At 42.1% G+C, this 15,160-nt stretch overlaps 1 protein-coding gene across 8 annotated transcripts; it reads right to left on the bottom strand.

The window, feature by feature from the left end:
• Positions 1-6,520: 6,520 nt before the first annotated feature.
• Positions 6,521-15,152, bottom strand: LOC110496168 (myelin-associated glycoprotein-like). Of its 8 annotated transcripts, none has more exons than XM_090208583.1 (9): positions 14,946-15,152; positions 14,775-14,857; positions 12,032-12,400; positions 8,968-9,279; positions 8,175-8,441; positions 7,906-8,002; positions 7,758-7,776; positions 7,355-7,444; positions 6,521-7,189 (listed from the first exon to the last, which is right to left on the bottom strand). In XM_090208583.1, exons 2-9 carry the CDS (start codon positions 14,815-14,817, stop codon positions 7,106-7,108), a joined length of 1,281 nt encoding a protein of 426 aa, XP_090064709.1. In that variant the 5' UTR covers positions 14,818-14,857; positions 14,946-15,152; the 3' UTR covers positions 6,521-7,105. The 8 variants fall into 8 exon arrangements, with proteins under 8 accessions (XP_090064709.1, XP_090064710.1, XP_090064712.1 ...); XM_090208584.1 differs by having other exon boundaries at positions 8,175-8,402; positions 14,946-15,120; XM_090208586.1 differs by lacking the exon at positions 7,758-7,776 and having other exon boundaries at positions 14,946-15,120.
• Positions 15,153-15,160: the final 8 nt, after the last annotated feature.

The following is a 15,160-nucleotide window of genomic DNA, read 5'->3' as shown; positions in this document are numbered from 1 at the left end:
TCCTGGCTTAGGAAGGCCACCAAAAAATCTGAAATTTCCATCCCCAACTACAACATTTTCCGCCAAGATAGAACTGCCAAAAGGGGTGGAGTTGCAATCTGCAGAGACTGCAGAGTTCTGTCATACTATCCAGGTCTGTGCCCAAACTGTTCGAGCTTCTCCTTTTAAAAATCCACCTTTCCGGAAATAAGTCTCTCACTGTTGCCGTTTGTTATAGACCCCCCTCAGCCCCCAGCTGTGCTCTGGACACCATATGTGATTTAATTGCCCCCCCATTTATCTTCAGAGTTTGCACTGTTAGGTGACCTAAACTGGGATATGCTGAACACCCCGGCCGTCCTACAATCTAAGCTAGATGCCCTCAATCTCACACAAATGATAATGGAACCTACCAGGTACAACCCTAAATCCGTAAACACGGGCACCCTCATAGATATCATCCTGACCAACCTGCCCTCTAAATACACCGCCGCTGTCTTCAACCAGGATCTCAGCGATCACTGCCTCATTGCCTGCATCCGTAATGGGCCCGCGGTCAAACGGTCATCCCTCATCACTGTCAAACACTCCCTAAAACACTTCAGCGAGCAGGCCTTTCTAATCGACCTGGCCCGGGTTTCCTGGACGGATATTGACCTCATTCCGTCAGTGGAGGATGCCTGGTAATTCTTTAAAAGTGCTTTCCTCACAATCTTAAAAAAGCATGCCCTATTCAAAAAAATGTAGAACTAAAAACAGATATAACCATTGGTTCACCCCAGACTTGACTGCCCTTGACCAGCACAAAAACATCCTGTGGTGTTCTACATTAGCATCGAATATCCCCCGCGATATGCAACTTTTCAGGGAAGTCAGTTAGGAAATATAAGGCTAGCTTTTTCAAACAGATATTTGCATCCTGTAGCACTAATTCCAAAAAGTTATGTGACACTGTAAAGTCCATGGGGAATAAGAGCACCTCCTCCCAGCTGCCCACTGCACTGAGGCTAGGAAAGACTGTCACCACCAATAAATCCAAGATAATCGAGAATTTCAACAATCATTTTTCTACGGCTGGCCATGCTTTCCAGCTGGCTACCCCTATCCCGGTCAACAGCTCTGCACCCCCCACAGCAAGCCTCCCCATTTCCCAAGCCTCCCCCATTTCTCCTTCACCCAAATCAGACTGTTAAACAGCCACCACTAACATTGAGTGGCTGCTGCCAACACACTGACACTGACTCAACTCCAGCCACTTTAATAATGGGAATTGATGGGAAATGATGTAAATATATCACTAGCCACTTTAAACAATGCTACCTTATATAATGTTACTTACCCTACATTATTCATCTCATATGCATACGTATATACTGTACTCTATATCATCGACTGTATCCTTATGTAATACATGTATCACTAGCCACTTTAACTATGCCACTTTGTTTACATACTCATCTCATATGTATATACTGTACTCGATACCATCTACTGTATCTTGCCTATGCTGCTCTGTACCATCACTCATTCATATATCCTTATGTACATATTCTTTATCCCCTTACACTGTGTACAAGACAGTAGTTTTGGAATTGTTAGTTAGATTACTTGTTGGTTATTACTGCATTGTCGGAACTAGAAGCATTTCGCTACACTCGCATTAACATCTGCTAACCATGTGTATGTGACAAATAAAATTTGATTTGATTTGAAATCCAGATAACTGATGGTCTGAAAGAGCTGCAAACTCTAGACCCCTACAAATCAGCTGGGCTAGACAATCTGGACCCTCTCTTTCTAAAATTATCCACCACAATTGTTGCAACCCCTATTACTAGCCTGTTCAACCTCTCTTTTGTATCGTCTGAGATCCCCAAAGATTGGAAAGCTGCCGCTGTCATACCCCTCTTCTGAGGTCTTCGAAAGCCAAGTTAACAAACAGTTCACCGACCATTTTGAATCCCACTGTACCTTCTCCGCTATGCAACCTGGTTTCTGAGCTGGTCATGGGTGCACCTCAGCCACACTCAAGGTCCTAAATGATATCATAACCATCATCGATAAAAGACAATACTGTGCAGCCATCTTCATCGACCTGGCCAAGGCTTTCGACACTGCGGTGATTGACATTCTTATCGGCAGACTCAACAGCCTTGGTTTCTCAATTGACTGGCTTGCCTGGTTCACCCGTACTTCTCAGACAGAGTTCAGTGTGTCAAATCGGAGGGACTGTTGTCCGGTCATCTATAAGTCTTTTCTAGGTACAGCCCCACCTTATCTCAGTTCACTGGCCACCATAGCAGCACCCACCTGTAGCACGCGCTCCAGCAGGTATATTTCACTGCTCACCCCCAGAGCCAATTCCTCCTTTGGCCGCCTTTCCTTCCAGTTCTCTGCTGTCAATGACTGGAACAAATTGCAAAAATCACTGAAGCTGGAGACTCATATCTCACTCACTAACTTTAAGAATCAGCTGTCAGAGAAGCTTACAGATCATTGCACCTGTTCATAGCCCATCTGTAAATAGCCCACCCAACTACCTCATCCGCATATATATATGTTTTTTGTTGCTCCTTTGCACCCCAGTACCTCTACTTGCACATTCATCTTCTGCACATCTATCACTCCAGTGTTTAATTGCACATGTTTTATTGTTTTGCCACTATGGCCTATTTATTGTCTTGCCAAAAATATATATGTATATATATATACAGTGCCTTGCGAAAGTATTCGGCCCCCTTGAACTTTGCGACCTTTTGCCACATTTCAGGCTTCAAACATAAAGATATAAAACTGTATTTTTTTGTGAAAAATCAACAACAAGTGGGACACAATCATGAAGTGGAACGACATTTATTGGATATTTCAAACTTTTTTAACAAATCAAAAACTGAAAAATTGGGCGTGCAAAATTATTCAGCCCCTTTACTTTCAGTGCAGCAAACTCTCTCCAGAAGTTCAGTGAGGATCTCTGAATGATCCAATGTTGACCTAAATGACTAATGATGATAAATACAATCCACCTGTGTGTAATCAAGTCTCCGTATAAATGCACCTGCACTGTGATAGTCTCAGAGATCCGTCAAAAGCGCAGAGAGCATCATGAAGAACAAGGAACACACCAGGCAGGTCCGAGATACTGTTATGAAGAAGTTTAAAGCCGGATTTGGATACAAAAAGATTTCCCAAGCTTTAAACATCCCAAGGAGCACTGTGCAAGCGATAATATTGAAATGGAAGGAGTATCAGACCACTGCAAATCTACCAAGACCTGGCCGTCCCTCTAAACTTTCAGCTCATACAAGGAGAAGACTGATCAGAGATGCAGCCAAGAGGCCCATGATCACTCTGGATGAACTGCAGAGATCTACAGCTGAGGTGGGAGACTCTGTCCATAGGACAACAATCAGTCGTATATTGCACAAATCTGCCCTTTATGGAAGAGTGGCAAAAAGAAAGCCATTTCTTAAAGATATCCATAAAAAGTGTCGTTTAAAGTTTGCCACAAGCCACCTGGGAGACACACCAAACATTTGGAAGAAGGTGCTCTGGTCAGATGAAACCAAAATTGAACTTTTTTGGCAACAATGCAAAACGTTATGTTTGGCGTAAAAGCAACACAGCTGAACACACCATCCCCACTGTCAAACATGGTGGTGGCAGCATCATGGTTTGGGCCTGCTTTTCTTCAGCAGGGACAGGGAAGATGGTTAAAATTGATGGGAAGATGGATGGAGACAAATACAGGACCATTCTGGAAGAAAACCTGATGGAGTCTGCAAAAGACCTGAGACTGGGACGGAGATTTGTCTTCCAACAAGGCAATGATCCAAAACATAAAGCAAAATCTACAATGGAATGGTTCAAAAATAAACATATCCAGGTGTTAGAATGGCCAAGTCAAAGTCCAGACCTGAATCCAATCGAGAATCTGTGGAAAGAACTGAAAACTGCTGTTCACAAATGCTCTCCATCCAACCTCACTGAGCTCGAGCTGTTTTGCAAGGAGGAATGGGAAAAAATGTCAGTCTCTCGATGTGCAAAACTGATAGAGACATACCCCAAGCGACTTACAGCTGTAACCACAGCAAAAGGTGGCGCTACAAAGTATTAACTTAAGGGGGCTGAATAATTTTGCACGCCCAATTTTTCAGTTTTTGATTTGTTAAAAAAGTTTGAAATATCCAATAAATGTCGTTCCACTTCATGATTGTGTCCCACTTGTTGTTGATTCTTCACAAAAAATACAGTTTTATATCTTTATGTTTGAAGCCTGAAATGTGGCAAAAGGTCGCAAAGTTTAAGGGGGCCGAATACTTTCGCAAGGCACTGTATATATATTTATTGTCTTACCTCCCTAATCTTACTTAATTTGCACACACTGTGTGTAGACTTTTCTATTGTGTTATTGACTGTACGTTTGTTTATTCCATGTGCATCTCTATGTTTGTGTCGCACTGCTTTGCTCTATCTAGGCCAGGTCTCAGTTATGAGAGCTTGTACTCAACTGGCCTACCTGGTTAAATAAAGGCGAAATAAAAACATTTTTAAAATGTCCTCTGACACATTGGTGCGGTTGGCTTCCGGGTTAAGTGGGCATTGTGTCAAGAAGCAGTGCGGCCTTCGCCTCTCCCGAGTCTGTACGGGAGTTGCAGTGATGAGACAAGACTGTAACTACCAATTGGATACCACGAAATTAGGGAGAAAAAGGGGTAAAAAAAATATATTCTAAATGTAAAAATAAATAAATATGGAATAAACAATGGTGGATGCCAATTACTTTTGTCAGTTTCAAATTATTTCAGAGAAAATAGTGCATTCTTTGTTTTTTGTGGAGGGGTACCAACAATTTTGAGCACTTATGTATATAAATATGTCATAATCGCACAACTAAACATTAAATTTGCACCCCCACCCAACACACACAGACATACATCCCCAGTCAATAGTATATCAGAAATACTTACTTTTCATTGTCACCCCAAAATCCAAAAGCTGTAAATAAACTGTCAGCAGCCTCAATCGTTCGTCCCCCTAAATGAGTTCACAAACCCAAACGTTCTCTTTTATAGAATCTGTACGATGACACGTCACCTGAGTCACCCTCTCCATTCATAGAAGAATGCCCCCGCAATTCTCCTCTCTCCCTCCTCCCTTCCAAAACACAGCTATTCACTTTCTTTTCTTTCTTTTCCATTAAACCGGTTGGGTTCTTTATACTGGTTGGGTCTTTTTTACTGGTTGGGTTCTTTATACCTATTGGATTCTTTATACTGGTTGGCTTCTTCGTACTGGATGGGTTATTTATACTGGTTGGGTTCATTAGTTGGGTTCTGGTTGGGTTCTTTAAACCAGTTGGATTCTTTATACTGGTTGGGTTCATTAGTTGGGTTCTGTTTGGGTTCTTTACACTGGTTGGGTTCTTTATACAGTTTTGGTTCTTTATACTGGTTGGGTTCATTAGTTGGGTTCTGTTTGGGTTCTTTACACTGGTTGGGTTCTTTATACAGTTTTGGTTCTTTATGCTGGTTGGTTTCATTAGTTGGGTTCTGGTTGGGTTCTTTATACCAGTTGTATTCTTTATACCGGTTGGGTTCTTTATACTGGTTGGGTTATGTTTGGGTTCTTTACACTGGTTGGGTTCTTTATACAGTTTTGGTTCTTTATACTGGTTGGGTTCATTAGTTGGGTTCTGGTTGGGTTCTTTATACCAGTTGTATTCTTTATACCGGTTGGGTTCTTTATACTGGTTGGGTTCATTAGTTGGGTTCTGGTTGGGTTCTTTATACCAGTTGGATTCTTTATACTGGTTGGGTTCTTTCTACTGGTTAGGGTCTTTATATTGGTTCGGGTCTTTATACTGGTTGGGTTCTTAAAACTGGTTAGGTTTTACTGGTTGGGTTCTCCTATCAGGCTGTTCTATGGAATAATCTTGGCTTTGAATTAGTGACGCAATCACACACTCTGGAAAAAAATTGTCCCACTCCTTAACTCTGATATGATATGAGTTGCAATGAGGCTCAACTAAAAGAGATGATTCAAAACGACCATTTATCAGACATGTTTGATACTGTATTTGAAACGGTTGCTAAGTGGTGATTCATTTTTATCTGAATTTTAAATCGTTCTCCTCCCTTAGTAAAATAATCCCCAAAAATGTCCCCACACTGCACCCCACACAACCCCCCTGGCCCTCTCTGTAGCTAGCAAGTACTGTCAGATCTCTCTGCTAGCATTCTGCCTGTTGTTGTTTCATGGATGGACATGAACGCAAAGAGACTCACACAGAGCAGACAAAGGAGATGAGTGCTCTATGATGTCATCAAAGATCCGCCACTTCCCTCCTGGTGGGAAATCAGGGGGCCCCGAGGGGGGGGGGGGGGGGGCAGGGAGGGGGGAGGGTCAAAAAGTGATGTCAGATAACGCCCTGCTTCTTTTGCCATTTCCCCCCCGACCGGCCACCCACTCCTCTACTTTCTTTCCTGTTCATTGATGGAGGCAATGGAATGTGTGGAATTTCAAGAGAGAAAACACGTTAGAATGGCATTAAGAGATTTATTCGACTGATTACCACACAACCCACAACCCCCTGCATGGTTTAACATCATCTACAGCGAAGACGACAGCAATACACTGATGATGCTGAACCTCAAACCAAAATCCTTCAAGAACAATTTAGTACTATTTTAGGAAATACAACTATCAGTGCATAAAGCATTGCATTAATTCAGATATACAGCCTTACACATTGAGATGTAAATACATAGCTCACAGGGGCAACACAGAGGCATTATGCCCATTGAGTTTATCCATTTGTACACTGAAAATACAGAAGCTATGGTTCATCTTACGCATGAATCCAAAGATATGCAATTTGGCCATCAATGCTCCCTTTTTTTTTTAAATCAGGTGCATGACGCCTCTGGATCATGTTGAACTCTTTCAGGCGAAATACACTAGCAGAGGTGATGACATTCAGAAAACACCAGGTTAAAATATATAATATCATGTCTTTTGTGCCGAAAAAATATACAGTATGATCCGAAGCAAAAGATACAAGATTATCATTTTCCATGCAAAAGCTCAACTGAAAAGGTTACATCTGGAGCTGTTTTGCCATGTGGTTTCAGGGCGCAGCTCTTTCACTTCCTCTGCCAATTCCATTGGGGTTTTCATGAGAGTTAGATTTACCTGGGACAGCCCTGGTCATCTGTCAGAGGAAAACATTGTGTATGGACACACACACGAACACATTTATGATTTTTAACTGTACCTTATTCAAATGAATCCTCATACATAACAGTTAGCTTAAATACCTAAAAACTTTGTATTTTGTTGATTTGAATTTATATTTGAGTTTTTTCTTCATAGTCACCTGGAGTTCGTCATAGTCAGAGCTGGTGCTGGCGATCCTTAGGTTGGTGTATGTGTTGTCCGCTTTCCCTGAGAGGGAGAGCTCGATCTGCTAAAATATTGAGGATAAATAATTTCATGTAAACAGAGGAGTTATATTACCCAACAGAGGTAGCAATACTATATAACATTTAATACAAAATAGGAGTATTAGAGTTACATGTTTTATACAAAACCCCAGTAAACGTTGTCAAAGGCGCAACATGTATAATAGTCATACTGAGAATTGTTAAAGTTTTGACGTGGAATTTAACACATCAAACTCTTGAGTATCAAACTGCGTCATCTACTGCCAATGTCTTAAAATTGCTCAGTGGGTGAGGTTGGTTAAACAGAATGTTATGAAATGAAAATGTTCCTCTTACTTTCAGTCTTCTGGAGAGACTTATGAGGGAAGGAAAAGGGGGGGGGGGACTTGGGTTAGAACAAAGAGGATTGGAACAGTCCTTCAAGAAATCTATTATATAAATCTATTCCTAAACTCGATGGGCATGACTACGTAAACAATGATACCTTTTATATTTATACACCTCCACGGTGATGGTCAGAACATAAAGCAACACCATCACTCCACAGATGATGTAGGGGGCCATCTTGAAAAATTGGTCGCCTGAAAACAATTGGAATAGAACATGTTTTTTTTAAAATTAATTTGTGGTCCATTTGTCTTGAGTGTTACCCACAGCAGCACTTTTCAACCAATCAAATGGCACTCTATTTCGTATAGTGCACTATTAGGTCAAACGTAGTGCACTATTCATAAAGTGAACAAAATGGCTTACTTTCGAACTCCAGAGGCATGGCCTTTGACCTCTGTGATCCGTTCTGGTTGTGGGCCTCACAGAGGTAGAGCCCGCTGTCCGCTTTGCTGACCAGGAGGACTAGTGTCTGCCCATTGGCCTTCCAGGTCTCCTTCCCACTGATGTCTTTATACCAGGTGTAGCTCTCCACCGGTGGGTTGGCATCACTCTGGCAGGTCAGGGTCACTGCCCTACCCTCAGGCACAGGCCCTGTTGGGTTGGACAGGACTACAGTGTTTTTAGGGGCATCTGGAAGACAACATCCACACAGTTAATTCAACTACCTGTGAGGCATACAAGCTCATTTTGATTTGAAATATTAAACACCAATTCCCACAGGGGGAACGTTCGTCATGTGAGCGTCAACGAGCGTACGAATGATAGAAATACAACGTGTTGAAGTGAATGAGAGAAAACAGGAAAAAATACAAATGATTAGTGTCATTTTGAAGTCTCGCTAGTGAGCTGGAAAGTTGCCTTAGTATTGAGAACGTGATCTCAAACCACTATTGAGAAGATACACATACAGTGTACAGAATGAGGAAGGGAAGAATCCTTGCACAGGTAGGATTAGCTAAATCACTGCCTATTATCTGCTAATTCATGTCTAACCAGTTCGTTTTTTATGCCCTGTGCTCTTTAATACTGTTTAGCACTTAACAGTTAAATCACTAAACATGTTTAAACACAGAATAAGGAGATTACACTACTGTTTACGGTTGTGGTCATAAGGTGGCGGTATGGTCATATGATTATGATTGTTGTGGTCTCTCACACAGAACATTGAGGGTCAGGTTCCCCTGAGTCGTCTTGGTGGTGCCCCCTGGCTGCAGTGTGTAGCAGGCGGCGCATTTGACCATCAGCCCATGATGCCGGAGGGAGGCGGTAAATGTCAGGATGGAGGTCATGGTCATGAGCCCATCTATACCCTCCTGTAGCCGGCTCTCAACACTTCCACCCAGCCTAGAGGTCCAGGTCAGGGAGGGCGGCAATGTAGGGCAGGGGGCGGGGGCAGAGCAGCTCAGTCTAGCCCACTCCCCCTCCATGATGTTGCCCATAGAGATCAGTTGGGGTCTGGGTGGGGTGTCTGGGTGGATGACGATATGTGGGAGAAAGGGTGATATTGAATCAATAACATGACAGAAAGTGGCCTGAGTATAGCTCAATGGCATGCCGTGGTGGGGCAACCAGGTTGAAACTAACTTTGCTAACAATATCACTTTTCATGTTGAGTATTTGATTCTAGGGGCTCGATTCAATCAGATCCGCTTTAGCCGACATCCGCAAACGGTTGTTTTGGTGATTTCTGAGGTGGAATAGTTCAAATCCACAAATGGTTCCTTACATTACCTTATCACGGACACTGAATTGGACCACCTGATTTTACAATTCGACAAATCCCATGCAGACACATTAGAAGTAGGCAGTTCTGAAAATGTTGCCTCATTGATGACTCCTTACATAAATAAGGAGAACGTAGCCAGGTGGCTTTTGTTGGCTATAGCCCTTTTAGTTTAATGATATTACTTGAGAGTAATACTTTCTATCATCGATAGAGCCTACACTTTCTATCACTGTTTTGAACTTCTAAAGTGGTAGGGATAATAAGGAAGGAAGTGGTTTGTGACACACAAGAGCAGCCACTCACCAATTTGTCAGCTCTTTCCGCAGTCACATATCCAACACCACCAAAACATCCATTATGCGGATGTCGGCCATCATGCGTTAACGCTCCATCTGACTGGATCGAGCCCTATATTTGCTGTTAGTATTTATAAGAGTTCAATCTAGTCATTCTGTTAGAATGTTTAGCCCTAAGGGTATACTTAAATTGGAAATCATATACAGTGCATTCGGAAAGTATTCAGACCCCTTGACTTCCCCACATTTTGTTATGTTACAGCCTTATTCTAAAATTGATTAAATTGTTTTTCCCCTCATCAATCTACACACAATACCCAATAATGACAAAGAAAAAACATGTTTTTTTTAGAAATGCTAGTAAATTTATTACAAATAAAAAAACTTAAATATCACATTTACATAAGTATTCAAACCCTTTACTCAGATCTTCGTTGAAGCACCTTTGGCAGAGATTACACCCTCGAGTCTTCGAGTATGACGCTACAAGCTTGGCACGCCAGTATTTGGGGAATTTATCCTATTCTTCTCTGCAGAGCCTCTCAAGCGCTGTCAGGTTGGATGGGGAACGTTGCTGCACAGCTATTTTCAGCTTTCTCCAGGGATGTTATATCGGGTTCAAGTCCGGGCTCTGGCTGGGCCTCTCAAGGACATTCAGAGACTCACCCCAAAGCCACTCCTGCGTTGTCTTGGCTGTGTGCTTAGGGTCATTGTCCTGCTGGAAGGTGAACCTTCGCCCCCAGTCTGAGTTCCTGCGCGCTCTGGAGCAGGTTTTCATCAAGGATCTCTCTGTACTTTCCCTTGATCCTGACTAGTCTCCCAGTCCCTGTCGCTGAAAAACATCCCCACAGCATGATGCTGCCACCACCATGCTTCACAGGAGGGATGGTGCCAGGTTTCCTCCAGACGTGACACTTGGCATTCAGGCCAAAGAGTTCAATCTTGGTTTCACCAGACCAGAGAATATTGTTTCTCATGGTCTGAGAGTCTTTAGGTGCCTCTTGGCAAACTCCAAGCGGGCTGTCATGTGTCTTTTACCTAGGAGTGGCTTTCGTCTTTCCTGATTGGTGGATTGGTGGAGCACTGCAGAGATTGTTGTCCTTCTGGACAGTTCTCCCATCTCTATAGAGGAACTCTGAAGCTCTGTCAGAGTGACCATCGGGTTCTTGGTCACCTCCCTGACCAAGGAAGTATCACGTTTCAGGTATGACCCAGATGCAGACAGTGTCAAAGAAACAAAAGTTTATTTCTAAATAGAAGGACAGGCAAACGACAGGTCAAAGGCAAGCAAGGGTCAGTAATCCAGAGAAGATGCAAAGGGTCCAGAACGGCAGGCAGTCTCAGGGTCAGGGCAGGCAGGGGTCAATAATCCAGTGAGGTGGGGCAAGGCATAGAACGGCAGGCAGGCTCAGGGTCATGGCAGGCAGAAGGGTCAAAACCAGGAAGACTAAGACACAGGTGCAAGAAACAGACAGGAACAGGCGAACAAACGCTGGTATGTTTCACAAACAAAACGAACCGGCAACACACAAACAGAGAACACAGGTATAAATACACAGGGGATAATGGGGAAGATGGGCGACACCTGGAGGGGGTGGAGACAAGCACAAAGACAGGTGAAACAGATCAGGGTGTGACAGGAAGAGTCTTGGTGGTTTCAAACTTCTTCCATTTAAGAATGATGTAGGCCACTGTGTTCTTGGGGACCTTTAATGCTCCAGAAATGTTTTGGTACGCTTCCCCAGATCTTTGCCTCGACACAATCCTGTCTCTGAGCTCTACGGACAATTAATTCGACCTCAAGGCTTGGTTTTTGCTCTGACATGCACTGTCAACTGTGGGACCTTATATAGACAGGTGTGTGCTTTTCAAAATAATTTACAATCAATAGATTTTACCACAGGTGGACTCCAATTAAGTTGTAGAAACATCTCAAGGATGGCCAATGGAAACAGGATGAACCTGAGCTCAAATTCGAGTCTCATAGCAAACAATCTGAATACTTGTATAAATACGGAATTTCTAAAAATCCTGTTTTTGCTTTGTCATTATGGGGTATTGTATGTAGATTGATGAGGGAAAAATATATATAATCAATTTTAGAATAAGGCTGTAATGTGACAAAATGTGGCAAAAGTGAAGGGGTCTGAATACTTTCCTAAGGCATTATATTTCTTAGGAAAGGTAAAATTCAGTACCTGTATGATTGATATTTACACCTGGTAGAAAGTTATACTTGAGGTGATTTGTTCCAGCACATTCCAGCCTAAAGATATATGTGTCATCATATCCTGCAGAGAAACTGTTGAAAATAGTGGTGCAGTTCTTGTTCAACAGAGTTCCTAACATCACTCCCTTGATGATGTTCTTGGCATCCGTTTGGGCTGAGTGGAAAACAATATTTCCCCATTCTGAATGTTTCTTCCAAAGCCCATGGGGTGTGCAGTTGTTCAAGGTAGCATCAAACTCTGCAGGGATCTGGAATCTACATGGGACCATTAGGCAGGATCCACCAACAGCCACAATGCTTTGGGGCGTCCACAGACTCCACTGTTGGCAGAGAGCACCTGGAGAACACCGCACCATCAACAAACACTGAACAGCAAAACCTGGACTCAGGGATAGACATAACATAGTAAACATAAAATCTGTCTGCCTTCATTTAGTATGATATGTTACGAATTATAATTCGTAAATGATATATCACGCATTTCAATTGGTATAATATGTTACGAATTCCACTTTTCTGTGCAAATGTGGGGTTAAGGTTAAAATGACGGTTAAAGTTAGGGTTAGGTGTTAGTTTTAGGAGAAGGTTGATCTAACAGGCTAAGTACTACTGTGAGTTGTTGCAAAGTTTCTATTTTGTTAAAATGCTAAAGATGTCCGTGATTTGATTTTTAAAAAATTGACCTTTGGGTTGCTAGACGGTCACGTCTACCCATCCTCCCCGACCAACCTCCCTCTTTCCTTTCGTTTTTTGAAGTTAATAACCTTCTGTCTTACAGTGCCTTGCGAAAGTATTCGGCCCCCTTGAACTTTGCGACCTTTTGCCACATTTCAGGCTTCAAACATAAAGATATAAAACTGTATTTTTTTTGTGAATAATCAACAACAAGTGGGACACAATCATGAAGTGGAACGACATTTATTGGATATTTCAAACTTTTTTAACAAATCAAAAACTGAAAAATTGGGCGTGCAAAATTATTCAGCCCCTTTACTTTCAGTGCAGCAAACTCTCTCCAGAAGTTCAGTGAGGATCTCTGAATGATCCAATGTTGACCTAAATGACTAATGATGATAAATACAATCCACCTGTGTGTAATCAAGTCTCCGTATAAATGCACCTGCACTGTGATAGTCTCAGAGGTCCGTTAAAAGCGCAGAGAGCATCATGAAGAACAAGGAACACACCAGGCATGTCCGAGATACTGTTGTGAAGAAGTTTAAAGCCGGATTTGGATACAAAAAGATTTCCCAAGCTTTAAACATCCCAAGGAGCACTGTGCAAGCGATAATATTGAAATGGAAGGAGTATCAGACCACTGCAAATCTACCAAGACCTGGCCGTCCCTCTAAACTTTCAGCTCATACAAGGAGAAGACTGATCAGAGATGCAGCCAAGAGGCCCATGATCACTCTGGATGAACTGCAGAGATCTACAGCTGAGGTGGGAGACTCTGTCCATAGGACAACAATCAGTCGTATATTGCACAAATCTGGCCTTTATGGAAGAGTGGCAAGAAGAAAGCCATTTCTTAAAGATATCCATAAAAAGTGTTGTTTAAAGTTTGCCACAAGCCACCTGGGAGACACACCAAACATGTGGAAGAAGGTGCTCTGGTCAGATGAAACCAAAATTGAACTTTTTGGCAACAATGCAAAACGTTATGTTTGGCGTAAAAGCAACACAGCTCATCACCCTGAACACACCATCCCCACTGTCAAACATGGTGGTGGCAGCATCATGGTTTGGGCCTGCTTTTCTTCAGCAGGGACAGGGAAGATGGTTAAAATTGATGGGAAGATGGATGGAGACAAATACAGGACCATTCTGGAAGAAAACCTGCAAAAGTCTGCAAAAGAGTCTGCAAAAGACCTGAGACTGGGACGGAGATTTGTCTTCCAACAAGACAATGATCCAAAACATAAAGCAAAATCTACAATGGAATGGTTCAAAAATAAACATATCCAGGTGTTAGAATGGCCAAGTCAAAGTCCAGACCTGAATCCAATCGAGAATCTGTGGAAAGAACTGAAAACTGCTGTTCACAAATGCTCTCCATCCAACCTCACTGAGCTCGAGCTGTTTTGCAAGGAGGAATGGGAAAACATTTCAGTCTCTCGATGTACAAAACTGATAGAGACATACCCCAAGCTGTAATCGCAGCAAAAGGTGGCGCTACAAAGTATTAACTTAAAGGGGCTGAATAATTTTGCACGCCCAATTTTTAAGTTTTTGATTTGTTAAAAAAGTTTGAAATATCCAATAAATGTCGTTCCACTTCATGATTGTGTCCCACTTGTTGTTGATTCTTCACAAAAAATACAGTTTTATATCTTTATGTTTGAAGCCTGAAATGTGGCAAAAGGTCGCAAAGTTCAAGGGGGCCGAATACTTTCGCAAGGCACTGTATGTAACCATACCAAAGGTAACATATCATACTAATTTGAGTGTCACAGACGTACTTTTATTATATTACGTCTAGTCTATGAGGCCAGGCTGAACAGCAAAACAAATGTCTCTGCACACACACACACACACACACACACACACACACACACAAACACAAAGATTTATCAATCTCGCACACATTTGTTAAAACGTACAAGCACACATTGCAGAGTTGTTATCAGTAAAATGTCAGTAAAATTGTGAGTAAGTCTAAGTGTGTACAAGTTAAGAAGTACAATACGCACAATTAGGGAGAAACTGACCTTTCAACAGAAAAATGGTGAACGCAATTAACCACAGACCCATCTCTGATGTTGTTGAGATTGCCTTCCACAGTAACAATACACTACAAATAAACAGAGTCAGAAAAAGACTGTGTTTATTGTGTAATACTCTAAACGTGTATTTCAGATTCATTTATGAAAAAGCCTTACCTGTGACTGAGTAATGGAGATCATGGATATTGAGATCACAGATATATCCAAAATGGCACAGGGTGTTCAATCAAAGCAGGAAGTTGTCTTTTCTTTTATATGCATTGGGAAATAAAGGGAAATCCAAACCCTGTTTGCTTAATGCTGAACCAATGACAAACATCAGAATAAAGAGGATGTTTGCTACAGCTGATGGAACATTAGAACATTTACAA

The sequence above is a fragment of the Oncorhynchus mykiss genome, chromosome 18, assembly GCF_057628025.1.
Source record: "Oncorhynchus mykiss isolate SJ-2025 chromosome 18, ASM5762802v1, whole genome shotgun sequence".
NCBI lineage: Eukaryota > Metazoa > Chordata > Actinopteri > Salmoniformes > Salmonidae > Oncorhynchus > Oncorhynchus mykiss.
This window is presented reverse-complemented; position numbering and strand designations above follow the sequence as displayed.

What these genes read in the sequence shown, in the direction of transcription:
- LOC110496168 (XM_090208583.1), bottom strand. Translation starts at nt 14,817, where the DNA reads ATGGGTCTGTGGTTAATTGCGTTCACCATTTTTCTGTTGAAAG. An exon ending in CACCATTTTTCTGTTGAAAG is followed by an intron (nt 12,401 to 14,774) that starts GTCAGTTTCTCC and finishes GGTGTTCTCCAG; the next exon opens with GTGCTCTCTGCCAACAGTGG. An exon ending in CCTGACCCTCAATGTTCTGT is followed by an intron (nt 8,442 to 8,967) that starts GTGAGAGACCAC and finishes GTTGTCTTCCAG; the next exon opens with ATGCCCCTAAAAACACTGTA.